This window comes from Penicillium canescens (genome assembly GCF_028828765.1).
Source record: "Penicillium canescens strain IBT 15451 chromosome Unknown utg000002l_segment0_segment0, whole genome shotgun sequence".
Classification (NCBI taxonomy): Eukaryota; Fungi; Ascomycota; class Eurotiomycetes; order Eurotiales; family Aspergillaceae; genus Penicillium; species Penicillium canescens.
In genome coordinates this window covers 4,042,321-4,068,894 of record NW_026703964.1, presented here as the reverse complement: position 1 = coordinate 4,068,894, position 26,574 = coordinate 4,042,321, and the positions used below count along the sequence as shown (strand labels likewise).

The 26,574-nt window shown below is 50.8% G+C and overlaps 10 protein-coding genes across 10 annotated transcripts; 3 read left to right on the top strand and 7 right to left on the bottom strand.

Annotated features, from left to right (window-relative positions):
* Positions 1-2,139: 2,139 nt before the first annotated feature.
* On the bottom strand, positions 2,140-2,763 carry N7446_002750 (uncharacterized protein; the record flags this gene model as incomplete). Its single annotated transcript, XM_058511499.1, has 1 exon — positions 2,140-2,763. One exon carries the CDS (start codon positions 2,761-2,763, stop codon positions 2,140-2,142), a length of 624 nt encoding a protein of 207 aa, XP_058377035.1.
* A 1,102-nt stretch (positions 2,764-3,865) lies between these two features.
* N7446_002749 (60S ribosomal protein eL27) lies at positions 3,866-4,541 on the bottom strand (the record flags this gene model as incomplete). The annotated part of the gene is made up of 4 exons (XM_058511498.1): positions 3,866-3,873; positions 3,933-4,269; positions 4,430-4,485; positions 4,535-4,541. 4 exons carry the CDS (start codon positions 4,539-4,541, stop codon positions 3,866-3,868), a joined length of 408 nt encoding a protein of 135 aa, XP_058377034.1.
* A 558-nt stretch (positions 4,542-5,099) lies between these two features.
* Positions 5,100-13,055, top strand: N7446_002748 (uncharacterized protein; the record flags this gene model as incomplete). Its single annotated transcript, XM_058511497.1, has 2 exons — positions 5,100-5,182; positions 5,270-13,055. The coding sequence occupies 2 exons, from the start codon at positions 5,100-5,102 to the stop codon at positions 13,053-13,055; spliced, it is 7,869 nt and encodes a 2,622-aa protein (XP_058377033.1).
* A 648-nt stretch (positions 13,056-13,703) lies between these two features.
* N7446_002747 (TLC domain-containing protein) lies at positions 13,704-15,011 on the top strand (the record flags this gene model as incomplete). Its single annotated transcript, XM_058511496.1, has 2 exons — positions 13,704-14,183; positions 14,274-15,011. 2 exons carry the CDS (start codon positions 13,704-13,706, stop codon positions 15,009-15,011), a joined length of 1,218 nt encoding a protein of 405 aa, XP_058377032.1.
* Positions 15,012-15,603: 592 nt separating this feature from the next.
* Positions 15,604-17,198, bottom strand: N7446_002746 (SWIB/MDM2 domain-containing protein; the record flags this gene model as incomplete). Its single annotated transcript, XM_058511495.1, has 3 exons — positions 15,604-16,128; positions 16,179-17,053; positions 17,108-17,198. 3 exons carry the CDS (start codon positions 17,196-17,198, stop codon positions 15,604-15,606), a joined length of 1,491 nt encoding a protein of 496 aa, XP_058377031.1.
* A 250-nt stretch (positions 17,199-17,448) lies between these two features.
* N7446_002745 (proteasome regulatory particle lid subunit RPN6) lies at positions 17,449-18,915 on the bottom strand. Its single transcript, XM_058511494.1, has 2 exons — positions 18,571-18,915; positions 17,449-18,521 (listed from the first exon to the last, which is right to left on the bottom strand). The coding sequence occupies exons 1-2, from the start codon at positions 18,830-18,832 to the stop codon at positions 17,515-17,517; spliced, it is 1,269 nt and encodes a 422-aa protein (XP_058377030.1). The 5' UTR covers positions 18,833-18,915; the 3' UTR covers positions 17,449-17,514.
* A 140-nt stretch (positions 18,916-19,055) lies between these two features.
* On the top strand, positions 19,056-20,505 carry N7446_002744 (rRNA-processing protein SOF1; the record flags this gene model as incomplete). Its single annotated transcript, XM_058511493.1, has 3 exons — positions 19,056-19,058; positions 19,115-20,094; positions 20,145-20,505. 3 exons carry the CDS (start codon positions 19,056-19,058, stop codon positions 20,503-20,505), a joined length of 1,344 nt encoding a protein of 447 aa, XP_058377029.1.
* A 179-nt stretch (positions 20,506-20,684) lies between these two features.
* Positions 20,685-21,910, bottom strand: N7446_002743 (uncharacterized protein; the record flags this gene model as incomplete). Its single annotated transcript, XM_058511492.1, has 2 exons — positions 20,685-21,272; positions 21,392-21,910. The coding sequence occupies 2 exons, from the start codon at positions 21,908-21,910 to the stop codon at positions 20,685-20,687; spliced, it is 1,107 nt and encodes a 368-aa protein (XP_058377028.1).
* A 639-nt stretch (positions 21,911-22,549) lies between these two features.
* On the bottom strand, positions 22,550-24,192 carry N7446_002742 (phf1/phf2 family PHD finger domain-containing protein; the record flags this gene model as incomplete). The annotated part of the gene is made up of 2 exons (XM_058511491.1): positions 22,550-24,003; positions 24,063-24,192. 2 exons carry the CDS (start codon positions 24,190-24,192, stop codon positions 22,550-22,552), a joined length of 1,584 nt encoding a protein of 527 aa, XP_058377027.1.
* Positions 24,193-24,819: 627 nt separating this feature from the next.
* N7446_002741 (CaiB/BaiF CoA transferase family protein) lies at positions 24,820-26,439 on the bottom strand (the record flags this gene model as incomplete). Its single annotated transcript, XM_058511490.1, has 6 exons — positions 24,820-25,031; positions 25,088-25,381; positions 25,432-25,936; positions 25,989-26,112; positions 26,178-26,209; positions 26,266-26,439. The coding sequence occupies 6 exons, from the start codon at positions 26,437-26,439 to the stop codon at positions 24,820-24,822; spliced, it is 1,341 nt and encodes a 446-aa protein (XP_058377026.1).
* Between the last annotated feature and the right edge of the window lie 135 nt (positions 26,440-26,574).

Here is a 26,574-nt window from a genome sequence, read left to right as displayed (position 1 = left end):
TTGCACCATTGGTTTGCAATTCCTATCAATTGTTTCACATGTGATAGCGGGTCCAACGTTTGACGCATTCGGTCCCACTTGACGGATGCGGCTATGTCTATCTCTTGATATTGATATCAGGGTGATATCTATGTTCTGTTATTCTCTCTGTGCTACATGTTGGTTGTATTTGCAAGGGTCACTCACTAGCAAAGAAAACCTTGTTCCTTGTGCTTATCTCTAACGATCGGGGTCAACCTACCCCATATTGAGTTTGGACTCTCCAAAGGCCTGGGCAGTCAAACACCTACATTAGTGAGGTACCCACATCGGCCTGAGCGCCCTTCGAACCCCCTCCCACGTCCCTTCTCTTTCTCTTCCCCGAAAATACGTAAACCTTGGCCGGATTGGAGATTGTTCTTCCGACAGCCCGGGGACGTGCGACTGACGACCCGGTTGATTCGCAGATCCATCCGATATTCGGCGCTTATTCCTGTAGCGGTCGCGTTCAATACTATTGATCTGTGCGTATAAACATAATTTGCTAGACATGTCTGAAATATCCATATCCTGTTGTGTTTCCAAGGTAGCATTGCCTTACGAGACAAGCCTGGCAACCGCAATGGCAATAGACAGAAAACGATAGGGATGTCCAGTGCAACCAGGGGAAATCAGGGATTTCCAAGTTTCCCAACGGACGTGCAGAAGCACATGGAAAAGCACAAGCTCAATCCCTCTAGGGCGAGTCGTGACTCGGCATACTAGACCATGGCGTATGGTGAAGCCGAAGGGAAATTAGAATCAAAACGGGATCCCGCCGGGCAATCCACTCGATTAAGCTACCATGCAGATCTTCCATCGTGGGTCTTTCTTGCTTCCACCCCGAGTCTGTGATTCTACCTTCTCACCGGCGTTCTTACATGGACCCTTTCCATCGTCTTTATTTGGTCAATCTCACTCTAGCTCGATCAATGAACCTCACACCGTGGGTCCGTTGTGACATGCAAAACGTCGTGCAGTGGTCCCTTGACGTAGATGTGGCGAACTTGTATGCTGAATCACTTCTGTATTCGAACCCTAGTAATCATATCCATGTTCATAATATAGGCATGATATGGCATCTCTCCCGCCATTGGCCAATGGCACAACTTTACTCCTGGAATACCCCTCTACATGTACTCTCTGACAGGTGAAAGTGAGAAACTGGAGCTCGGCTATCGATGTACATGTACATGTACTCCGTACATAGAAAGGGATATGAACAACCTTACAAGCATACCGGAAGCCCGTGATCCGCACATTACATTTCAAAAATAAAACCAACGCATCCGTTTCACATGCGAAACTCGCCTAGATATGAGCTATGAGCAATGAATGAGCTATGAACTTGATAATGAAATGAGATATGAGAACGTGAAATTGTGTTGCCTCGATTGCCAACTCAGAATCACATGAATTGGGAGCAACAGGTTACATCAAGTTACCGTCTCTCTTTAACTTATCAAACATATCGACAGGGTATGTTCGGCCAATGGGAGAGGCAGTAAGCCAATTGGCGTGATTATGATGTTTTCTTGCACTTGCGCTTGCACTTGCAGTTCCATTTTGCCTCCTTGGTGGGTGAACTTACACGTCAACATGTTTGCTAAGAGAGGGGCTTTTTTCGGGGGTATGCCACACATTTGCATTAGGTGTTGCAGGTTATGTATGGTTTTCGTTGGGGGTTGTCTAGACCACGCCACAGGACGGGATAAAAGGCCGGCCTTTTATGTTTGTCTTATGTCTGTTCTCTTTTATCATGTGATTCGGGGTTTATAGTGTTGGGTTATTGTCTTACTTGGATGTGTTGGGGTGCATTAGAATTATGCCAAATATAAAATTATGAAGTCTGCGGTGGTTTCTACTACACTACGATGGACTCGAATTGAACCAATTGACGGAACAAATGAAACTTTATTTGTCTATCTATTGTATATCTTTTTTGGGGTTTCTTTGATCTCCCCGCCTTTTTTCTTCTCCTTTTTTGAACGCAGTAAAATATATCACTAGAAAAAATCAGGCCATTGACAATTTAGGAGACTTTCTTGCTTCTTTCAAACTTCATTGATACTGAAGAGTCGAAGATCATGATTCTTACTTACGAGAACATGAAAGCCATTCTCACTTACGAGAAAAGCGGCAGCGCAAAGAATTGTTCTGCAGACAATAATACAGGTTCGCAAAAGCAGTACGGGCGTGGGAACGGCGAGGAGTAGGACCCGTCTCAGGGGTGGCACTATTTGGCTGAGGTGCAGGTGTAGGCTCAGGGCTGATGACCGGCGAGGGACTGTCATCCCTCAGGTAAACATCCCAACACCAGAAAACACTGATAGCAGGGTCAGCATTCGTGACAAACTTCCACATCTCCCCAAAGCCCTTGTCGATGTACAGATCAGTAGCACCAGTGCAAACTCGGAACGTCACACCCAATCCCCCCACCAGGTTAAGGAGCCGCAAGCTCACCGTGGCGCGAGAGTAGGGCGGCTCCGGAAAAGCGTAGTTGAGTCGTTCAGGTCCATCTCCAAGGGCTTCCAGGTCTGCCTCGATACGGTTCCAGGTAGCACGATGGTGCAGGTCAAAGTACCTACTTCGGAAGTGCTCACTATAAGCGTTAGCCTGTGCTGCGCTCAGCTTCCAGATGAAATAGGCAGGGCTTACCCATCTGTCGACGTTAACGAGTGCGCCCGGGTTATTGGCGCCGTTGTCGTGGTGGATCTCGCAGCGCATCTCGAAACGCGCGGGCATTTGAAGAATTGCGCGTGGGAGGTTGGTTTGCGGGTCGAGGTCGTTCCCTTTCCTGGGAGGTCTCGCTGATCGTAGACAGGCGGCGGGTGGGTTCGCCCTCCGCCATCCTGCTGTGATTACGTGGTAGATGATTGGGGAGATAATACTTGCCGGATAGAGATTGTGAGGTGGTTGAGGTTTTCGGACAGAATGTACTGGTGATGTTCTGTTTTAGTGGTGGTTGAGGTTCTTTTATACCTTTCTGTTGTATATTGGATCTGGATAGGAGACCAAGAAGACAGAGGAGACGAAGGACCCTTTGTGTTCTTTCAAGTCTGTCATGAGAATGACATTGTAACCTTTGTCTGTTGGCAGAGGAATGAAAGGGGTCATTGTTTCCATTGTGAATGTGAATTTGAAAGTAGATTCGGATAGCAGTGCTCGTAGAAATAGAGTTGAAACATATCGAAGATCATGCGTGGGTTGGTCGAAGGGCTGCGGAATCATATGCAATACCTTGGCGGGTGGGGTGGACTTGCGTGAATGAACTGTGGAGGAATGGCTAGCAATTGCATCGAAGTATGGAGCTGATGGACCTAGACCTCTGGACAGTTGCCAGAAATTGCGTCTAATAATAGCCAAACGATCAAGATTCGATCATCGTCAGGTTCTATATTGGGGAAGTTTGTGTGGGGTCAAACCAAATATATTAGGACTATGACTGCCAATGTGAGGGCACTGGGGTAGGTGAAGAGAACTACATCGGCAGATGGAATACGAAATATCCATCGCAAGGACGAGGAGGCCAGTGGTTGCAGTGAACCTCCTCTACATCATCCATGTTGACCGGAATCCATGTAGACCAAATTTCACAGGCAATAGACAACGTTGATTTTGAAAATAATTGTTCATATTTTCCATTTCATTCGGACAGACACCAGGTATTGTAGTGGCGTCCCTCGTTAAATCTGGAATTCATCGATACATTCCCGAATCTGTTTCCAGCTATGGTGTATGTTTTCCCATCCCATGCTCGCAGGGACCGAATGTGCTCGATGGTTTTTCGACCTCGCCTTCACCTAGACCCGTGCGCTCAAAACGACAAAACGCCCAAATGAACCGTTTAGAAACCTGTTGTGTATTAGCAGTCGTCCAACAGAGATGTGAGTGTGTATCCAGAGTAAACGTACGCAGGGGAGTGAAGAACCAACGGTTCTTTCCGCTGGTGTACCGGTCCTCAAGGGCCTTCTTGATGGTCTTCTTGGCGTCCTCGCGCTGGGAGACCTCCTTGAAGGTGTCGTTGGAGACGGTACCCTTGAGACCCTCGAGCTCGAGAGTGTAACGGGTGGGCATCAAGTGGTTGTAGTTGACGACCTTGATGAAAGGCTTGATGCGGCTGCGGCGGTCGACGAGCTTCTTGCCCATACCGCGGGTCACCTTCAGAGGGTAACGCTCGATACCGGCGACGATGGCGTAGGAGAAGGGGTGCGCCTTGGAGCCAGAGTCGTTAGGCTGGACAATGACGACCTGTAAATCCGAAAATGCCTGATTAGCATTCTGAATTTTTTTCTGTCGCGCTTTATTTTCCACCACGTTGCACTGTGCTCGCTTCTTCTCGAGTCCTTCGCTTGCAAGTCGTTTCTCTTTCCATGCGCTTTCAATTCGGGGATCAGGATCTTTGTCGTACCTTCTTACCGGCGTAACGGCCACGGGTGATGATGGCCACACGGCCAACTTTCATGACTGTAATTCCATCAGCATATAGATCGAGGGTGTAATGGTAGAGACGTACACTTCATTTTGAAGGTCCCGGGGCGGCGAGGTTGGGTGGTTGTCGAGATACGGAACGGTCACGATCGAAGTGTTCGTTTTTTCGGGTGTGAGGTAGAGGGTTTCAGGGCACAGTAGCGATTTGTGTGCTGACAATTGATTGGCCGACTTACCGACAAATGGCAACTAGCCTTTTTGGGGGTAGTTTCCCCATTGGGCCCGGATCAACCAGTGATTATGTAACGCGGGGCCTCACCGCCCCCATGCTGCCCAACTGCTGAGTCAGTTTGTTTACATTGTCGTAGTTGCCGTTGCTATGGGCCCAAGTGATGTGTACAAGGCCGCGCAGCTTCCCTGTCTTTGACAACTCTACCTGCTTTCATCAAGCTGATCTCCCGGTGTTTCTTCATTGTATATCGAGTTCTCAGTTTGCCTTTGCTTTGTTCTTCCAGCGTTTCCTCCCTTGTGTTGATATGCCTTGATGACCTTGCTTCTATTTTGACTTTGCACGCATACTCCTACATTCCATCTGTCAATATTGTCAATACCGGTCTGAGACACCTTGACAATCCATTCACAACTACATCATGCCTTCCCAAGACAGGGACACCCCCCGTGACCGGGAATTGGTCCGACACTCTATGACATTGTCCGATTCCAAAGTTCCAATGTAAGTTCGCGCAAAGGACGCATCACGCCTGCCCTTGACAGGACCCATGAGTGACTTCAAACAAATGCTAAAACGCGGTCTACGCAGGTGGGACAGTTCGGATCCCGAACGCGCACCGCCGCCGCTGCCAATGAATCCTCGTTCAATGAGCCCAATGAGCCCTGCTGCAACGAGGTCCAATGTATCTCCCAATATTCAAGCCGTCGCCGCGAAATTTACAGAGCGGCCCAGTGAGCATGCGCCCAGCTCCTATACAACAAATCCCATGCCACCCAAGACTTCATCACCCGAGCGATCGTTGGTGAAGGGGCAGCACAAGCGCATGCAATCTCTCCAACCTGAAGATACCAGACAAGATGCGCGAAGCGAGTTTATGAATTATCTCGAGAATCGGTCCCCCGAGAGGCCTCTTCGCGCGACGATTGTTGATCCGACAAAACCACGGGACACAAACAAGCCAACCAGCTCGCCAGCGCTTCGTCAAGACGCAGAGCGGGATATGAACTACTCCCTATCGAGTCGATATTTATCCAAACCCATCCTAGGAGAAAGCACTCCGCCATCGGCTACAATGTTAGCTCTTCAAAACATGCAACTCCCCATAGACTCCGACCCTCCTTCTCCCTCCAAACCCCCAAAAATGATTACAGCGCCAATGGAACCCAGACCTTTGACCCCCAAGACTGCGAGCATGGACTCTCTTTCGACTCAAATTCACAGCTTGACGGACATTGCAAGCAGCTTGCAACGCGAGATGATGAACCTTAGCCGACGTAGCAAGGATAATGCTACGGACCTGGTAAGCCTGAAGGCCGCAACCAACGCCCGAGATGAGGACATTCGCAAGAGTCTCAAGGATCTGTCTTCTCATCTGAAAACCAAGTATTTGGATACAGATACTGCAAGGTTTGATTTCAGTACTCTCTTCAAGTATGGAGATGGGTCTAACCCGAAGGATGCGGATAGTTCTCCCCAGTCGAAGAGAAGCTACTCTGTGCCTCGCATGCCCAGCCCTAATCCATTCGCCTTTGATCGGGACTCATGCGTGTCACCTTCACCGATCTCCGACGGTTCGGCCGCCCTCGCCTTGCTCGAAAAGGTATTGCGTGAAATGGCAACCAAAGAAGGTGAGGAACGACTCTTAGAGCTTGTGGAAGAAATCAAATCCCGTCCCGCAGCGAGCCCCTCGGACAAGGATGCCGATACCAAGGTCACTGCCATGCTCGAGGAGATTCTCAACCTCGTCAAAGAAGACCCTTCGAGCAAAGCCCTTGTACGATCCAGAGGCATCACCGACAACCTCGATTCCCTCCAGCCTGACGATGCCCAGCCCGAGGGCACGCGTTCTCGGTCAATGGGACCTATGAATCCAGATGTTGTACGTGCACTTGATATTTCTAAGACTGATAAGACCGATGGCTCTGCACCCAATTCCGACGAAGTTTTGGCAATTCTTCGAAGTGTCAAGAACAGCGTCGTCGAAGGAGGTGGTATGACCAACGGCGTCAAGAGCCTTGTCCGTGAATTACGAGGTGAGGTTCTAGGAATGGGTCGAGAACTTAGTCGACGCCTCGACGGCATCGAGTCTGCTCGTGCGAATGATCAAGCCGAGGACCAGCCGCGACCTGCTGGACCAGAAGAAATCTCAGCCATTGTCAACCGCAGTCTTGACGACCTCAAAGAGCAGCTGGCTGCTACTATCAATGAGAGTCGCCAACAATCCTCCGACTTGTCTGAGTTCCGATCAACCATGAACAGCGCCGCCATTTACTCTGTTGTGAAGAAAGCCCTCGACGAGATTGAACTTCCCCAGCCTCACGCTGAGCCACGCGGTGCTGAAATGGATAGAGAGGACATTCTCGAAACAGTCCGTGAGGCATGGGAAACGTACAAGCCTGAGATCGAATTCAACAACTTTGGCTTGGAACGCGACGAAATCCTCACCTGTTTGGAAGAAGGTTTCAAGTCTCATCAGCCTCAGCACGAGTCTATAACCTATGACCAGGTCCTTGCAGCTGTTGAAGATGGCATGCAGAAGTTCATCCCGCCACAAATCGAACAGCCGCCTGGTATCTCCCGAGATGAAGTCATCCTGGCCATTCGTGAATGCCTGGAGAAACAGCCTGAGCCTGCTCCCCGAGGTCTCGATGAGGAACATCTCAACCATCTCAATTCCATGCGTGATCAGATTCTCGAGTCGGTGGTCAACACTATGGCTACACACAGCGCAAATGTTAGGGGGCTGGGTGAAGATGATGTCAACCACCTTTACGCCATCCGTGACGAGATTATGGACGCTGTGACTGCACTGAACGAAGGCTCCAAGTCGCTGGACGAAACACACCTCCACTCCGTTCGAGATGAGATCATTGAAGCTGTCACTGGAGTGATGACTGCCCAGAACACAGGTTCCCGATCTATGGACGAGGAACACGTCAATCACCTGACCGCCCTTCGTGATGAAATCCTCGAAGCAGTCAATGGAGCCATGGCTCTCCACAACGAGGGCTCCCGGTCTATCCACGAGGACCAGGACCATGTTGGACACCTCAATTCTATCCGTGATGAAATCCTTGGAGCATTGGCTGGTTCAATGGCCCAAAGTACACTCAGCAAGGATTCTCTCGATTCTGGACTTGGTCGTGATGAGATTGTCAGCGCTGTCTCTGATGGCCTCGAGGCCCACTTCACCGCAGCCAAGGAGATGGATGAACCACACATTTCCAGACACGATGTCATGAACGCTGTAAATGAAGCATTTGATGCGCAACAATCTGCCCTGAGCGTTGGCACTCAACCAAATGTCTCTCGCGAGGAGATCATGAATGCCATTGCCGAGGGTATCGAAGCTTCAATCAATGCCCAACAGTCAGCCATCAGCACCAATGTGCAGCAGTCTGTCTCTCGTGAGGAAATTTTCACCGCCATTGTTGATGCCATCGAGCACTCTCAATCCTCTCTGAGCAACAATGGTCAGCCTGGGATCACCAGAGAAGAGATTCTAGGAGCAATTGTGGACGGCATGGAACATTCGGCAACTACCAAGGAACCAAGTATCTCCCGAGATGAGATTTTGAACGCCATTGCAGATGGGATCCAGAATTCGAACGGCGCTGAACGAGCTCTCACCTTGGCTGATACTGAGCACGAGGATGAGAAGCCTGCTCCCATCTCTCGTGAGGAGATTTTCAATGCCATTATCGATGGAATCGAACATTCCCAGCACTCTCTGAACAAGAGCGTCGAGCCCAGCATCTCCCGCGATGAAATCCTCAATGCAATAGTACAGGGTATTGAACGCTCTTCCGGTCTCCAGCAGTCAAGCATCTCCAGAGAGGACATTATCAGTGCCATCGCAGAAGGTATCGAGAACTCAAACACTAGCCAACAGTCGGCTCTGGCCACCGTTCCGGAACCACCTATCTCGCGCGAAGAAATCCTGAGCGCAATCGCCGAAGGCATCCAAAATGGCAACTCAGTCACACGAGAGATTGAATTGAACAAGGATGACCTTATGGATGCAATCACGGCTGGTCTTCAAGAGGTAAACAGTTCCGCAACCAACAATGTTGGCGGAGAGGTAATGGAACGCCTCCAGGACCTACTCGAAGGCATGAAGGAGGAATTCAAACAGTACTCTGCCGCCAATGGAAGGGATACAGAGCAAGTCCTTGATGCAGTCAAAGATGGCCTCGAGGTCGTCCGCAGGGAAATCGAGTCGTACGTTGTCACAGCTGCCGAAGTTTCAGGCAAAGACGAAGTTATCGACACTGTCAAGGAAGGATTCCGCCTTCTCCAGGCTGACATGGAAAAGACGATCACCGACACTTCCCTTTCAAACGGCTCAAAGGGTAACCCGGACACCCCAGAGCTTTTGGATGCTATGGAGAAAGAGTTTGAGCACTTGCGAGGCACAATTACTACCCTTCTCCTACGCGAGAACGCCACTGCGGACAAGGACGAGATCATCGATGCTATCAGGGAAGCTTCTGAACACAATAAGGGCAGTTCTGGCGATGATGAGGTGGTTAACACCATCAAGCAAGAATTTGAGAACCTTCGAGAGCGCATGGACTCGAGCGTCGTCCGGGCTGAGCCAGGTGCCGAAAAGGACGAGATTATTTCGGCACTCCGTGAGCACTTCGACAACCTACGCGAAGAGACCTCGCGTAATGGCAACGAAAGCACATTGTCCACAACAAGCGAACTCCTTGACGCATTCACGGATGGTGTTGACTCGATCCGGGACGACTTGAAGAAGCTATTGGAAAAGCCGGCCAAGTTCGACAGCTCTGAAATTCTAGAGACCATCAAAGACGGCCTTGCTGATCTGAAACTCGACATGGAAAACCTCCGCGAATCTCAAAAAGAGCCGGAACAGGAGGGGATGCGCGGCGGTGAACTCATGCTTGCAAATGAGACCCCGTCTGCTGAAGCTGAGAACACACTTGTTCCCGATATCGATGGTCTTAAGGCGCTGATCACTCAACTCCAAAACAAGGTTGATGCCATTGAATCCACCCCCCGTGCTGCAGAGCCCGCCGAGGATGCCCTGAAGCAATCGCACCTTGACGAAGTCCTAATGGCTCTTCAGGAGATTCAGCTTGCTATTGGTGAGATGGGTGCTCAAAAAGGCCCGGAGGATGACAACACAGCCAAGAAGCAAGACACCGAAGCCCTCGAGCAGTTGCTTATGAGCACGAAGGCCCAGATTGATGAGCTGGTGTTCCCCTCACCGGACGAGGTCGCGACTTCCGAGCAAATCGGAGCTCTGGAGACTATGATTCGCGAAGCCAAGGATTCTATCACCGAGTTCTCTGGCCGCATGGAAGCCGAAGCCCCCACAAAGGCTGAGATCGGTACTCTGGAGGGTCTCATCAAGGATGTCTGGGTCGCACTGGACGAGCTCAAGGGCAAGGCCAAGGATGGAGAGGAAGAGGAGAACCCCGAAAAGCTACTCAAGTCGGATTTGCAAACAGTCGAAGCTATGATCTTCGAGGTCAAGACTCAGGTTGACGAGCTGAAGCTCCCCGACGTTGAGACCCTCCCCACCAAGGCTGAAATCCAGGAGCTTTCCACCATTGTTAGCGACTTCCGTGAGAAGATGGAGGCCAACAACGAATTAACTGCCCAAGGATTCGATGCGCGCAAGGTCGAGCACGGTGGTCTTGCCGAGAAGATCGATGAGAAGATCGATGAGGCCAAGTACGTTGTTGGCGAGCTCGGAGATGAACTCAAGAGCAAGCTTGACGGCAGCAACGAAGGCCTGAGTGAACTAAAGCAGCTGCTTGAGGGGCTCGCCATTACTGCCGAGAACTTCAGCACCGTCGACAATATCAAGGAACTGAACGATCTCATCAACCGGGAATTCGAACGTTCCCGCGGGGAAGAGGATGCAGTCAAAATTGATCAGGAGGAGCGTGACGCTGCTGCTATCGTCAAACATGACGAGACACGGGCTGCTATTATTGTCGAACTCGGAGCCAAGATTGATGAGAAGATTGCAGAAGTCTTGGCCAAATATGAAGATGCGCACACCTCGCTCCACTCAAAGTTCTCCGAAACCGAGGAGCGAGACCTGGCACACACCGAATCGCTCACGAGCACCAAGAGTCTTGCTGAAGACATCAGACTCGTGATCGGTTCTATGGGTGACACTGTCAACGAGACCTGCGAACGTATGAATGAGGAAACCAAAGTCCTGCTCGAGCGTGTTAACGAGTCTCGCCAGCAAATGGAGGAGATGCATAACGATGTGAAGTCTCATCGGGAACAGTCCCAGGCTGATACCGAGAAGACTGTTGCTGCCACTGATCGAGTGGAGAGCAAGCTTCTCGAGTTCCACCCGCAGATCCTGGAGAGTGTGCAGGAAATTTTGACAATTGTCAGCCAGCACTACGATCACTCGCAGAAGTCAGCTGAAGAGTTCAAGTCGGAGCTGTCGGCTCTGCCAGCCAACATACCTCAGATGCTCCCTGCGCTTCCTCCACCTGAGCCCGAGCCCGAGGAGGCAAGCCGTACACTTGCCATCGAGGACACTCCTGTCCATAGCAAGCTCGACGATCTGTTGGAGCATGCTAGAAACAGTCAGGTCCATGATATCCTGAAGACTCTGCTTGAGCACTCCAAGAATGAGGATGTTCATGAAAAGCTCGACCGGGCCTTGCTTCAGCCCACAAAAGACGATGAGCTCCATGAGAAGCTTGATCGGGCTTTATCCGAGAACTCCAGAAATGAGGAGCTCCACGAAAAGCTTGACCGTGCTCTAGATCAAGGGTCAGAGTACAATGGCCAAATCTATGAAAAGCTCAACCAGCTTTTAGATCACGCCACCAATGGTTCTGGTCCTGTGCACGAGAAGCTAGATGCTCTTCTAAGCCGCCCCACTCATGCAACGGATCCCGAACAATCGGTTACCCAGATGATGAAGCTTGATGAAATGCACAAGGACATCATGGAGAATGCACGCCGGATGAACGAGATGTTTGCAGCTCAGTCAGTGATTGTTGCTGAAGATACCGAGAGAAAGCGTCGTGAAGCTGAGGAGGCTGGCATCGCTTTGGAGCGGAGAGTCGCACAGCGCGAGCAAGTTGAAGCCGAGATTGTCAACTTGAGCGAAGAGAAGGATTCCCTTCTGACCATGGTCCACCGTCTGAAAGCGGAGAAGGAAGACATGATCAGACAGAACAACAAGCTCAGCAAGGATCTGGCTGGTCTTGAGACAGCCCTCGAGATTCGCCATGAAGAAATGCGACAGATGGAGGATCGTGCCGATGGCCTCGAGAAGCGCATTTTGGAGGGTGTGCTCGACCATGCCCGCACTGTTCTTCTTAGCCGGTCCAACAGCTTGCAGGCTATGAACCTGAAGAGGAACCGAAGCACTCGCAGCAACCGTACCTCTCGCTCGGGTGCCCGCAGCCCCAGTGCGACGAGCACCGCTAGCACCGCTAAGGAACCCAAGGACACCCGCAGTCTCCTCGGTAATGGCGTTGGCATTGCTCTGAAGCGCAGGATGCCCACCTCTCTTCAAGCAGGAACAGTTGCTGTGCAGCCTAACATTGGAAAGGAACGCCGAATTCTCAGCTTGAGCCATGTCACGGGCAATCGAGGCGCAGACCGCCAGGTCAGTTCCAACACCGGTATTACGAATCTGAAGCGCAGCCATTCGGTTAAGTCGAATGCTCTACGCAACACTTCATGGGCTGGTCGATCCTCCGTTATCAACAAAGAGAACGAGCCTTTCCACGAGGAGGATGAACTTGCCAGCGAACCAGAGAGCGAAGCTGGGCCTCAGCGCAAGACAAGCTACGCTGGAACCGACCGGAAAACCAATTACGCAGAGAGCCATGCTCCTTCAGACCGCAAGACGAGCTACGCTGAGAGTAACGCTCCCACCGACCGGAAGTCAAGCTATGCCCCTAGCAATGCTCCTTCGGACCGAAAGACCAGCTACGCCGAAAGCAATGCCGGTACCGAACGGGAAACAGTGTACGAAGAGAGCAATGCCGGCACGGAGCGAAAGCCAAGCTACGCCGGCAGCATTGTCGAGAGTGTGGTTACCGATACTACCGATCCCCGTCGTTTCAGCGGTGTGACCTCCAACAATGACTACGATGACGCGGAGAGTTCGGTTATCCAGCATGACCAGGAGGACCACAATGATGATATCTCCATCGATGGGTCCGAGTCAGAAGACGATGCGCATACTGCGCATGGGGATGAGCATTCTGTAAACGGGGACCACGAAGAGGATGACGGGCATGAGGATGTCTCTCGGCAGATCAGGGAGGCAAATTTGGCTGCTGAGGCGGAAGTCTTGAAGCTTTTGGCCCCGCCTGGCGACAGCGGTCTTGGTACTGATGTTGCTGTTTGATGACAGTCGTGTTTTACGGAGTTGGGGGTTGCCCTTTTTTTCCTTTTCCTTTTATTCTTTTCATATACCACTCTTGTTGTGTTTCGGGTTTGGATGACTTTGGATGACTTTCGTTTGTGACCCTTGGAATGTGTATTGTTTAATGATTTCTCTTGTTGTCTTCCGTTCCTCTGGGCTTTTCTGGTCCCCTCATGTGACGTTAGTGAAATTGTATAGATTCATGTGGTCCATATCAGCAGGTCCTCATACTTTGATCATGAGTACAAGATTTGTCGTGTAGCATCTTCACCTGTCCATCGTAGACTCGGCACTCTGTAATAATCCACTCTCGCTCTTTGTAAGTATACACCTGGGCATGACTAACTTATCACTCTTTTGGAAGTATAAATGACAAGGGCAGGTGATCATGTGACGTCCCAACAATTCGTGCCTCAGGCCGGACCTCGGCCTACTCGTCATCTTATCATTCCGGTTTTCCCATGGAGCTCTTCTCTCCTATTCCTGGGTCTCTGGGTTTCCTTTGTTTCTAACTTTCCTTTTGTCTCTATGTTAGGGAGTAGCCCTCTCAACTACATATAGAAACACGTTCCCCCCAGACCCCCCAACTACCATCGGCTTTCCCCCACATCAGCTGAGGGGACTCCAACAATGTTGGACCCCTTCCCGCCAGTCCCGGAATGGCTACGGAGCTTTACCGAGCCCTATGCCCTCTGGCTTAACAGTCCGACGCTTTCCGAGCACATCCACGAGGTGATCCTGGCCTTTGCGTTCTATCTATTCATCCACGCCGTCCTCTCGCCATGGCTTTCTCCGATTTTCTTCCCAGAGTCTTACAACAAGCTCACCCGGAGAACTAAGCTGAACTGGGATATCCACGTTGTCTCCCTAGTCCAGAGCATCGTTATCAACGTCGCCGCTCTATGGATTATGGTCGTTGACAAAGAACGCAACTCCATGTCCTCCGGAGAGCGGGTCTTCGGATATACAGGTGCCTGCGGCTTCGTCCAGGCTCTAGCCGTAGGCTACTTTGTCTACGACCTAATCGTCAGCATTAGACATGTACGCATGTTCGGAATTGGATTACTCTTCCACGCCGTTAGCGCCTTATGGGTATTCAGCCTTGGCTTTGTAAGTTGATCTATACAGGAATGATCTACATTTTGATTTAAAAACGACGATCACCAACTCCAACACCTATCTAACACGAGCCCCCAACAGAGACCATTCCTAAACTACTACGCCCCAACCTTCATCCTCTACGAGCTCTCCAGCCCATTCCTCAACATCCACTGGTTCCTCGACAAGGTCAACATGACCGGCAGCCGCGCCCAGTGGTACAACGGCATGGCCCTCCTCTCGACATTCTTCGCCTGCCGCCTAGTCTGGGGAACCTGGCAATCAATCATCGTCTACGGTGACATGTGGAACGCCCTGCAGCACACCTGGTCCGCATCCGCATCATCGCCGCTCTCAGAACCCGTCAGCGTCAACGCTCTCGTCTTCTATCCAGCTCGCGATGGCAGCATGTGTATCGACGAGACCTGTGCTCGTGCCAACGCCGAAATCACCCGGTTCAAGGAGTACACGGCCGGCGGCGTGCCGACTTGGCTGGTTGTCACGTACGTGGGCTCGAACTTGATTCTTAACTTCTTGAATTACTTCTGGTTCTCGAAGATGGTGGAGACTGTTCTCAAGCGGTTCCGTAGTCCGGCGAAGGATGCTGTTAAAGGAGGGAAGAAGGAGGAGGAGAAGGCAGCGCAGCTTAAGGAGGATATCGTTCATGATATCGTTCTTGAAGCTGCCTCAAAGCTTGAGCAGGAGGAGAGCGCTATCTTGCAAGGTGATCTTTCCTTGTTGCAGGAGCAGGTTTCTTCAGCCGTGGACTCTGGTCTTGGTGAGGAGTTGCGCAGACGGAGGGCGGAGCTTGTTGCTAAGGTTCCTCTGCCTGGGGCTTGATAGTCTGAGGTGGGGCGGTTGGATCAGTCTTTGGATGACTAGGATCTTGCCTTGAGAGGTTGAGGGTTCTTAGCTTCACCGTCTTCCATACATTTTGCTCTTAGGTTGGATGAGTGATGTTCTGGTCAATCGTCTTTATCATGGGGGATGCTACAGTATGCTTTCCCTTGGAGTTTTGCGGGCTGGCTTTGATTGCATATTGATTTTGGTGGCCTGGATCTATCCCTCTATGCTTGGTGTAGAGAAACGGCTCAGAATTTGGCGTATTGGGCATCTTCCATGCCGACACTCGACTTCTCACGGAATGAACTACGGGGTGAACGTAGACAGCAGTTGCCAAATCTATTTTCCTGGCTTCTTGGTCATTTGATTATTTAACTTGCGTTTTGCGAAAAAGCAGAATCATATTGCATCGTATCAGATTGAAGTACGGATTTTGGAAGTATTAATCCTGCCTGTCATCCCAGCTACACCAGCCAAACACCACATAAGCGCCCGAGATCAAAGATAAGCAAAAGTACACAACTACATCTCTTCTGCATTAATAGCAGCCTGGAGATGAGCTTTAAAAAAAGAACAGCTAGAACTGAATTTACCGAACACCCACGGCTTCAGGCTTAGCCAGCATGTACCGCACAGCTTCCTTGGCAACAACAGTATCCCAAGGTCCATCGTTACCGCCATAGCGGAACTCAGGCCCGCTACCATCTTCACCACCACCGCGGGTAGCCTCGCCAAGGATCGTCTCCAGGTCACGGCGCTGGGAGTTGACCCAGCGGCGAACGAAGTTAACGGGATCCTTGCTCAGGGCAGTGTAGAAGGAGTGGCGAGCACGGGAGTGTGTAAGAGCCTGGACGATCAGAGCAACTTGGTCGTCCAGCGAGGAGATCTGGCGCATGCCAGCTGTGTACTGTGGGTTCTGGGTGAGAGCCATCATCTTGGTGCGCAAGGGGTCTTCAACCGCGACCTGGATATCGTAGACGGTGGGTGTGGGGTCATTGTGGAATTCTTCGTCGACGCGGATAGTGTATGGGAGCTTGATGGGCTCCATTGGGCTGGTGTGAGGTCCGACACTTTCGGGAATCTGAGGGAAGAACATCTGGTCTCGGCCGAAGATCTATAAAGTAGTTAGTTATTGTGGTCAAAATGGTACTTCAATACACATACCGAGCGCAGACGGTGATCGCAGCGCACTTGACGCTTCTCCTCGTCCTCCTGCAGCTCCATGGCGCGGATGTAGTCCCAGATTCCGAGCACGATTCCACTTCGAGTCTCTTCTTCGACATCCAGAACCTCGGCAAGCTCCTTGCTCAGCTTGTATCGCTCTGGGATTTCGTCACGCACAAGACTGATTGTGACGTTCAAGTTGTCCTGGGAGGCACGCGAGAACTGTAGGCTATCAAATTCAGCGTTCGGGGGTGGCGTTGTGGTGTTGGGAGGCAGCATTGGCTTTGACCAGTTGACAGGCTTGACCTCATCGGGGATTGCAGTGACGGGCTTGTCAAAGTCGATGGTGATAGCCTTGAAGAAATGCGAGAAGCGTTGGGACTGGGCCTTCGACTCGGCCTTCTTCGCCTTCTCCTCCTCAGAGCCGTCGTGATCCATCGCATCTTCGTCCTTCTCCTCCTCGTCGGGGACCGTAGGGTCGGTCTCGTCATCCAGCAAGCGTCCCTCAATGCGGACCTTGTACCGACCAGATCCAGGGTTGCTGCCGGCACCTTGCCACGGCTGACTCTCGACGGTATTAGAGATCCAGATGCGCATAGTCCGGTACTTTTTGACAGTCTTGTTGATCGAGTCCTGGATATCCAATCTTTTCCGTACAACCGCTGCATCCAGTCGCTTTTCCAAATCGCGGAGGTTCTTATATTGCTGTACACCTTCGCCGATGATCACGTCTTCAATTCCGTCCGGGAGATTCCTGTCTGTCGGCTTGCGGCTGCGACGAAGAGCAGCGTCGTTAGGGTGGGGCATGGCGCGTTGCGCATGCATGTACTGTGGGTTAACAGCCTGTTGAGGCATTGGAACGGGCATTGCGCCGCCTATCGAGATATGAGGTTAGAGTCTAGAGTGGAGACCGATGAAAGGGGACGTACCTGGTACTGGGGGGCGACGGGGCGCAGCGGGAGACCGCTGTGCTTGTTGGGGAAACCCCCGAGCGTAATTGGGCTGCATAGGAGCTTGCATTTTCGGTAGAAAAAGGCACCGAACAGGTGGTGTGGGAATATGCGATGGGGGAAGATGCGAGATGTTGGAGATGCGAAGTCGCGATTCTTTTGCCGTCGCGCTTTACCCTTTTCGGCGGAGCGCGAACAACACTATGTTCGACGCACTTCAACGCAGCGCAATGCTCCTCACTTGAATATGATACTCCACGATCAGTCTAAGGTTTTACTTTAACATTAATATTCTCACAATATTTAAAGTGGATGTTGAGTTTAATCGTGCAATACATAGTCTCGATTATTTCCTATGGAGCCGTCATCCAACATCAGACTCTCTTCTACTCCAGAAGAGATGCCTGGTTAGTATACAAGCCTTCCACCACATTGCCGAGCTTTTCGATCGTTTCCAGAGCGGCATCGTACGCCTGGTCACGTTCTGTCTCGTCATACACAATCAGACACCCAGAGCCCTGATCCAACACACCAATGATCACCTTGTCCAGGATCATCTGGGACAGCTTGCGCTCAACCTGCTGCGTGTCCAGGCCCACCATCTTGGCAATGTGTTCCAGCTCAACCCGGCTGAAGGGCTCAATGACCTTGATCAAGTTCTGCTCCAACATGGCGTCGTAAAGGCGGCGGAGGTGGTTCCGGATGAAGACATCACTGCCCAACTCATATCGGTAGTCCGACAGGGCCTTCTCGTACTCCTCCAGGGACCGATTGGCGTGTGCGCGTCCAACGGCCTTGATGGCCTCCAGGCGTGGGCTGGCGTACTTTTGCGCTTGTTTAGAGCCAAGCAGTTGTGTGACATCATCCACCAGGTTCAACATGATCTTACAAAGCAGCATGTACTGCAGAGCTGCCGTAGCCAGGTCATTCTCATCGAGCGAGTTATATCCCTCAAGGGCTTCAATGAAGTAGGAGAATGAAGTGGTGAAGTCCTTGTCCTCGGCGTGTAGCATACCACTCTGCATATCAAGACCTGCCTGGAGGTTGGGTGGTGTGTAAACAGATGCGGCTGACGTCCGTGCTGCTGTGAGAGCGGCGCGAGCCTTGGCCTGGTTGCCCAGGGCATGATACACACGCGACTCAAGCAGTTGTACCTCCACCAACATAAGCTTATCATCCAGGCGCTTCAGCTCCTTAAGAAGGGAATTGATCAGGGTGAGAGCATCGTAGTAGGACTGCTTCTGCATATAGATGGCAACCAGACGTGCCTGGAGGTTCTGTCGAAGGAAAGATCTCCGCTCGGCGATGGCCCATTCTATGCATGATTGGATGACGTTGCCTTGGAGTTCGAGGGTATTGGGGATTTCGCTGATCAGATCCAAGAGTTGTCGGACTAAAAAAATTAGCTAGAGATTTATTAATTTTTTAGATGCGCAACTCACCCAACTTGGCCGTCTTCGCTTTAGCAAATGACGAAAAGGTGTCCCGGCTGGTCTTGATGAGCTCTGCAATGGCTTGCGGTTTCTTCGCATCCCGATGCAGCTGACCCAACCCAATCAAAGCATGTTCATAGTCTCGCGAAGAGGCTTCTGTAGATCCTGGGCCCTCGGAGAGGATCTTCTGATAACTGGTCGCTGCTTTCGAGGGATCCTGCTTCACCAGATCGCGGACTTCTTGTATCCGCGGCGAAACCTTGGAGGACATGACGGAGGACGGCAAATGACGAGCGAAAGAAAGAGAGAGATTTAAAAAAAGAAAATAAGAGGAGATGGTGGATTGAAGGAAGGTTGATAATCAGGTCAAGAGAGACGGGGAGCTCGAAGCTGGCAGCTCATCGACCTCTCACCGCCCGCTTAGCAAATCAAACAGAAAAAAAGTTCCATCGGCGTTTTTCTTTCACTCTCTACATTGTTTTCACAACAACAATATGGTGAGTATTTTTCCTTAAAAATTTTCCTACCGGATTGCGATGCTAATGCTTAACAGAAAATCAAAGCCCTTTCCCGCCCTACGGCGTCGCAGCAGGCCCCCGGGTCCTCGACTGTTCGCCAGTCCCGGAATCTCGACCCGACCCAGCATCCTTTTGAGCGGGCTCGTGAATACACTCGGGCTCTGAATGCAATCAAGATGGAGCGCATGTTTGCTGCTCCTTTCCTTGCCCAGATGGGCAACGGTCACGTGGACGGTGTCTACTCTATGGCAAAGGATCCCGGTTCGCTCGAGCGCTTGGCTAGCGGCAGTGGTGATGGTGTCGTCAAGGTATGGGATCTGACGACGCAAGGCGAGGTATGGAACACCCAAGGTCATGAGAATATGGTCAAGGGGCTGTGCTGGACACCAGAGCGAAAACTGTTATCTTGCGCCACCGACAAGACTGTGAAACTCTGGGATCCTTACAACTCGAACTCCGACGCACCCCCGATGGCAACCTATCTGGGCAACAGTGCCTTCACCAGTGTGTCACACCACCGTGATCACCCCTCGTTCGCTGCCGCTTCCGGTGTTATCTCTATTTATGATCTCTCGCGGCCTTCCTCGACTCCGTCGCAAACCTTGCACTGGCCGACAAGCGTCGACACCATCTCATCTGTTGCATTCAACCAGACTGAGACGTCTATTCTTGCTTCAACTGCTATCGACCGCTCCATTATCATGTATGACCTGCGGACTTCCTCGCCAGTCCACAAGACGACCCTGCGTCTGGCATCTAATGCCATTTCTTGGAATCCTATAGAAGCATTCAACTTCGCCGTGGCAAACGAAGATCACAACGCCTACATCTTCGACATGAGAAAGATGGATCGTGCTCTTAATGTTCTGAAGGACCATGTGGCTGCTGTCATGGACGTGGAGTTCAGCCCAACTGGTGAAGAGCTGGTCACTGCCTCTTACGACCGGACAATTCGCTTGTGGAACAGAGCATCTGGCCACTCGCGCGACATCTACCACACCAAGCGGATGCAACGGTATGTCTTGCTGCTCTCTATAATGATATCATATGCTAACTTCTCAATAGTGTGTTCACCGCATGCTTCACACCTGACAGCAAGTACGTCCTTTCTGGATCAGACGATGGTAATGTCCGTCTCTGGCGTGCCAAGGCCTCAGACCGCAGTGGTATCAAGAGTGCTCGCCAACGTTCCAAGCTGGAATACGACCAGGCTTTGATCAAGCGCTACTCACACATGCCCGATATCCGCCGTATCAAGCGCCAGCGTCATGTTCCCAAGCCTATCAAGAAGGCCGGCGAGATCAAGCGCGAGGAGCTCAATGCTATTAAGAGGCGTGAGGAAAACGTGCGCAAGCATACCAAGAAGAGCAACTTGGCTCCTAGGAGCCATGAGCGTGAGAAGATGATCCTGGCTCGCGAGCAATAGACCAGGACCAGTGGTATCACCTCCACCGACCAGACTCGGCGCCGAGACTTGCAATTGAGGAATTCTTCAAGTGGGAAAATTGTACAATGAACAGCAGATCGCCCCGCTCTATAATACATGTTGAGCGAGTTTGTTCCACGACCTCGCATATATACATCGCTCAGCTTCTGAGCTACCAATCACTCTGTCTTCCGAGATGCTTCCCGGCTTTGAGTCACGGCAGCATCGATCCCACTCACATACCTCGCAATCCGCTGCAGCGCAGCTGGTAGCACGGCATACCAATCCACGAGTGCCGCATACAAAGGCAATCTGATTACACCACCTCGACCGCTATCAATCGCAGTCACCATCTCGCGGGCAACTTGGACCGGTTCCAAGACAGGCGCAAAGAAATGGTTCGGTGCGCGGACCCAGCCAAATAGCGGTGTTGACATCTGCCCTATCTCCACTAGCAATGTCTTCACTAGCGGATTGCCGCGCATCTCCGCTTCTATTGTTTTATGCAGCGCACTAAGTCCTGCTTTACTTGCTGCATAGTCCGATAGTCCGGCGGCCGTCAATCGACCCAGCACCGAGCTGACCGTAACGAGTGTGCCTCCACCTTCCGATTCCAGAATTCCAGGCAGGAACACTTGGTAGAGATGGAACCCCGCCAAGAGATTGGTGCGGATAGTCTTCTCAAACGCATCCGTCGGTAAATCCAGCAATGGAAGGCCATTGATCCTGGCGGCGGCACAGTTGATAACAATAGTCGGCGTCCCCAGCTGCGAGACAGTTAGCAAATCAGAATCCATCAAGCATAAAAAAGCAAGTCATGAGAACCTGTAGTCCCAACATATAATCCCAAAACAATTAAACCAGGAAAAACAAATATATAACATACCTCATCAACAATCCTTCCCTTCGCGCCTTCCACCTCGGCCCTATCCCCAACATCACAACGAATATACAAAACCCCAGCCCCAAAAACCTCCTCAACACCCTCCTCCCCCAAATCCCTCACATCCAAAACAGCAACACTAGCCCCGCGCATCCCATAATTCTGCGCAATCAACAACCCCAACCCACTAGCTCCCCCAGTAATCACCACCACCTCATTTTCGAAATCGACAGTGCGCTGCACCCCATACGCGACGCGCTGGTTGATTGTTCGCAGGACCCACAGGATCGTTAGGGAGGTTGCGTAGGTGACTGTTAGGATCCAGGATGGGTGAGATAGGGGTGTCACTTGGGCGCGGAGACAGAGGACGAGGATCCAGGCGACGAAGGGGTTTAGGAGGGACTTTTGAAGGATGTTTAGGAGGGTGTCGATTGAGTAGAGGGTTGAGGTTGGGAGTTGGATTTGGGATTGAGAATGGCGTTGGGGATTTGCAGTTGTTTTTAGGGGTTGGATTTGGGACATTTTTGTCTCTTGCCCTTTTTGAATGTGTTTGATGGTTGGTGTTTGGTGTTGGAAATGGTGTGTGGTTGGCCGTTTAGGCTGTGTTGGCCTTGGCGGAGGCTGTTGTGGGTTCGATATATTGCAGTTAGTTCATATAACACATTATAGCCAGCGCATTACAGGGTAAGTAGCGTCGACAATTGAAGATTGAAGTGGACCTGACAAGCGCTTATAACTTGCGGGGCCGATAAAATATGAACTACAACAGTGATTTCAGGGCTAATTATAGTATAAGTATTTGGACCTTGGCTTAATGGTCAGTTCAAGGCGAAGAAACTAATGCTATTGTTCAGGAGTCAAACCGAAAACAATATATTCAATTGATAGAACCCCTTGCCGAGAAAGGCATCCCAAGCAGACCTCTAACACCGGCCGATAGATCATAGCAAAGCACCTCATCAATAAAACAGACAGAACAACAAATCTAGATAGAATCCATGGATAAATATACAATGAAAACGACACTGACACAAACCAACCAAGCTCCCATGATCCTCATTAAACAAAGGAAACCCGTCAATTCATGAGCCTCTCTATGGTGATACAAGACAGACTGAAAGCCAACCCTCACTGCTAAGACTTAGCAAGCTTCTTAGCCTGTCACTTCTTCCAACGAACCGAATGACTGAATGTAGGATAGTCCTCAGCCTCAGCCATAATATCCCGATCATCCACAGCCAAAGAAGCATTAAAGCCCTCACCAGCATCAGCATAAGCGCGATAATCTACAGAATCATTATCAGAGTCATTCCCAGAGAATGACACTGGCGACGGCGGGCGCATCACCATCTTAGATGGAGCTTTATGCATTGTGTTAAATGGGGTTCCCGCATCATTCCCGGCAGCAGTCCGGGAAGCCAGAGTGTCCACAAAGTCAGATGCCATTGAGGGTCGAGGTGCAGGAGTCGACTGAGCGCCACCCGTTTGTACGGATGCTGGAGCATTTTTCACGGGTGCTGAGGGTGCTCCGAAAAGAGATACTTCGAGAAGAGATCCAGACTCTGGGATTTCATCGGGAAACAATGGTCTATCAGGAAGTCCATTGCGAGAGCTGATAATAGGATTACCACCCTCATAGACATCATAAGAGGCGTTTCTGATAGCAGTCGTGGCGGCACTAGCAGCTCTGAAGGTGGGGTCAGAGGACGTGTCTGGGAAAGCCGTGGTTGCATGAGTTCGCCTGTCTAGGGTACGTCCCTTTGGGGTTCGTATTGAAGTTTCCTCGGTGGCCGGGGTCTCAACAGTAACAGAGACAGCGCGAGCTCCATTCTTCGGGCTGGCTTTGGTTGACTTTGTTGAGGGGGTGGGAGCAGTCGCGGGTTGAGAAGATTGGTCCGATTCCTGGGAGTCTGGTTGTAGATTGGAAGGAAACATAGGGAATCGAGGGAAATCCCTTGAGACATCCACAAGAAGCTCAACTAGTTCCGCGTGCGAAAGAGATGTTAAGTATGTCCGACGCTCGTCTTCCGACAAGGCCTCTCCGCCAACTCGATACTTAGATCTAGCCATGGCGCCTGTCGCTGGAAGAACCAGCTGCTGTCGCTCCGCTGATCTATATGGCTGAGAAGGGGTTTGAGGAACAGATGTGGTCCGAGGAGACCGCTTCGTTGCTGGCTTACGGCCGCGAGTTGAGGTGTGCTTTTGGCGTTTGGCTGAACGTTGCTCCGGCTTGCACTCGCTGCAAACCCATTCAGCTTCCACGGTCTCAATGACGTCGTTGCCAATATTCGGATCGTGGCACTTTTGATGCCAGGGAGTGTCACACTCGTCACATAGAACAATCAAATTGTTCGAGGGGCTGTTTCCTCGGTTGCAGCTGGTGCAAAGGATATTTATCTGGCTTTTCGTGCGCTGTCGCTTCTTTGTTGATAATTTAGCAGATTTGGAAGACTGTTTCATCGCCGCTTTTTCAGCATCATGTGTGGTCGGCTTTTGTACAGAGCGGCCAGACCGAGTTCGGTTAGGAGACGAAGTGGCGACGGCATCGACGTGTTGGACGTCGAGAGGCACGTTCTCATTATTGAAATGGCGCTGCTGCGAAACTGCCTGTAACTCTGGAGATATAGTCCCTTTTTCACCCAGTGTGGCGTCGCCGGGGGCCAGGCGCTCCCACGGAAGGGAAGGAGGGGGATTCCTTGGGCAACATCCTCATGGTTGAAGATTTGGCCCTCGAGGACGTTCTTGGGAACCCCCGGATGGATATCTGGAGCGGGGAGGTCCATGAATGTTGCTGAAACCTGCATTCTCAGCGATGAATTGAGAAGATAGTTTTTAAAAATGGGTTGCAGGAAAAGTCCGAGGCGAAAGTGAGGTGAAGCGGAAGGGGAGAAAGTGTAAAGTGGAAGAATACTATATTTATGTTGCTTTGGAGTCCTTTAGACTCGAGGGTTATAATGGACTTCGCCGTCTCATAGAGGCAGACATAGTCAAGTTCCTTTCAATTGCTCCCGTTGAATGAATTGATGTCGTCGGGAAGACATTTGTATAGTGTCACGTGATATTCAATGCAACCTTAAAATAGCTTTCTTTCACTCATTCTTTTAGTTATATATTAGAATAAAAGTGATGAAAGGGTTCTACTCTAGCTTGGTTTCGCTTGCTAATCTTATATTTAGACCGATATTAATCTCTAGCCCATGCATGTCAAGTATACAATCAGCACCAAGTTCTTGATTGAATAAGTTACCTCAGTATGACTCCAGGTCATCCACGAATGTGGAAAGGATACCAAATCTCCAAAATGCTTACCTACCTAGAGGGTAGAGCATATTGAGGGTAAGTAAGAAGCATTTCATGAGATATATACAGTTTGCAACCGACTCCCTATATACAGAAGAAAATGACATTCATGTCTCATAACCATGAAATATTCACGAAACAACACCCTCGTCTTTAAGGCGAGCAATATCTGCCTCACCATAGTCAAGGACACTACCCAAGATCTCATCTGTATGCTGGCCCAAAGTAGGAGGAGGCGTGCGGACACCCGGTGTTGCCTCGGAGTACTTAATAGGCGTATTAACCAGCTTTATAGGTCCACATGCAGGGTGTTCAATCTCGGTTACCATGCCTCGTGCTAGGACTATTGAGTCAAGTTAACACTCACGTTCGTAACGCACATAAGGTATCCAGACTTACCATGCTTGTGGTTCAACGTTCCCTGGATATCATTCACAGCAGCATATGGCATCCCACTCCCTTCAAAAATATCCAGCCACTCCTGTGTAGACTTTTGAGCAGTGGTACTCTCAATCATGCCATCGATCTCAGTCCGGTGCTGCACTCGGTCACTGTTAGTGACGAAGCGGGCATCTGTCTTCCACTCCGGGAAGCCCAATCTATCACACAGGACGCCGAATAGCTTATCATTACCACCGCCGAAGAGAATGTCTCCATCGCTGGTCTTGTAGCTTCGGTATGGTACAATAGATGCTGGGGAAACATCAGTATAATGTAGACATAGAAGACTCTTCAACACTTACGATGCGCTGTGCCCCATCGCCCTGAATCCTTTTGTCCACTGATAAGAGCAGAGCTAGCCAGATTTGATAGCGTGGCAACTTGGCAATCGCTCAGACAGGCATCGATATGTTGACCCTTGCCCGTGCGGCCCCGAGCAATCAACGCGGCCATAATAGCATTCGATGTGTATAGTCCGGTGGTCAGATCGGTGACGGCTACACCAACTTTAACTGGTGCACCGTCTCGAGCTCCAGTGATGTGCATCAAACCCATTTCGGCTTCGACCATGACGTCGTAGCCAGCCCGGTTGCTGTAAGGACCTGTCTGGCCATAGCCAGTGATGCTAGCATAGATCAACTTGGGGTTGATCTCTCGCAGGGTTTCATAGTCCATGCCATATTTCTTAAGGCCACCGGGGAGATAGTTCTCGACTAGGACGTCACATTCCTTTGCGAGCTTGTGTAGGATCTTGACACCTGACTTGTGTTGGAAAGATAGACCGAGTGATTTCTTGTTTCGGTTGACCTGAGGATTTGGTTAATACAATATATCTTATTGAGGTCGAAGAAAGACATACAGCTAGGTAATAGGCACTCTCGCCAGGGCCCTTCTTGGACGCATCTTCATACTTCGCATAGGGCGGGCCCCAAGCTCGAGTATCATCGCCACGCACAGGATGTTCGACCTTAATAACGTCCGCACTATACATCATTCAGTCAGAATACTATAATAACAACCAATTGAAGCTATAAAGCTCCCAACATACCCTAAATCACCCAGTATCTGAGTACAATAAGGCTAAAAGAGGTTAGCTTAGACTCTAGGGATACAGCACACCCAAGAGCAAAACTCACACCAGCAAGGACACGGGTCATATCAAGCACACGAATACCAGCCAAAGGCAACGACCCATCAACCGAAGCAGCACTAGAATAGCTCCTCAAGGGCGTCGTGCGTCGCAAGGCATTGCTGCCCCAACACGAGCCCGATCGACGAGCAACAGCCTGAAGCTTAAGCACAACCGTCATCTTCAGGTATGTAAATCGCAAAACAAAGAACAAAAGCACAAAAGGCTCGAAAGGCACGTTAAATGTAGGAATTGTGAATCTCCGCCAAAACGCCGACACCGACACCGCTCGGAGCGGCGGCCGATGCCGAGGTGT

What these genes read in the sequence shown, in the direction of transcription:
- N7446_002745 (XM_058511494.1), bottom strand. Translation starts at nt 18,832, where the DNA reads ATGTCCTCCAAGGTTTCGCCGCGGATACAAGAAGTCCGCGATCTGGTG. An exon ending in AGCGAAGACGGCCAAGTTGG is followed by an intron (nt 18,522 to 18,570) that starts GTGAGTTGCGCA and finishes TAATTTTTTTAG; the next exon opens with TCCGACAACTCTTGGATCTG.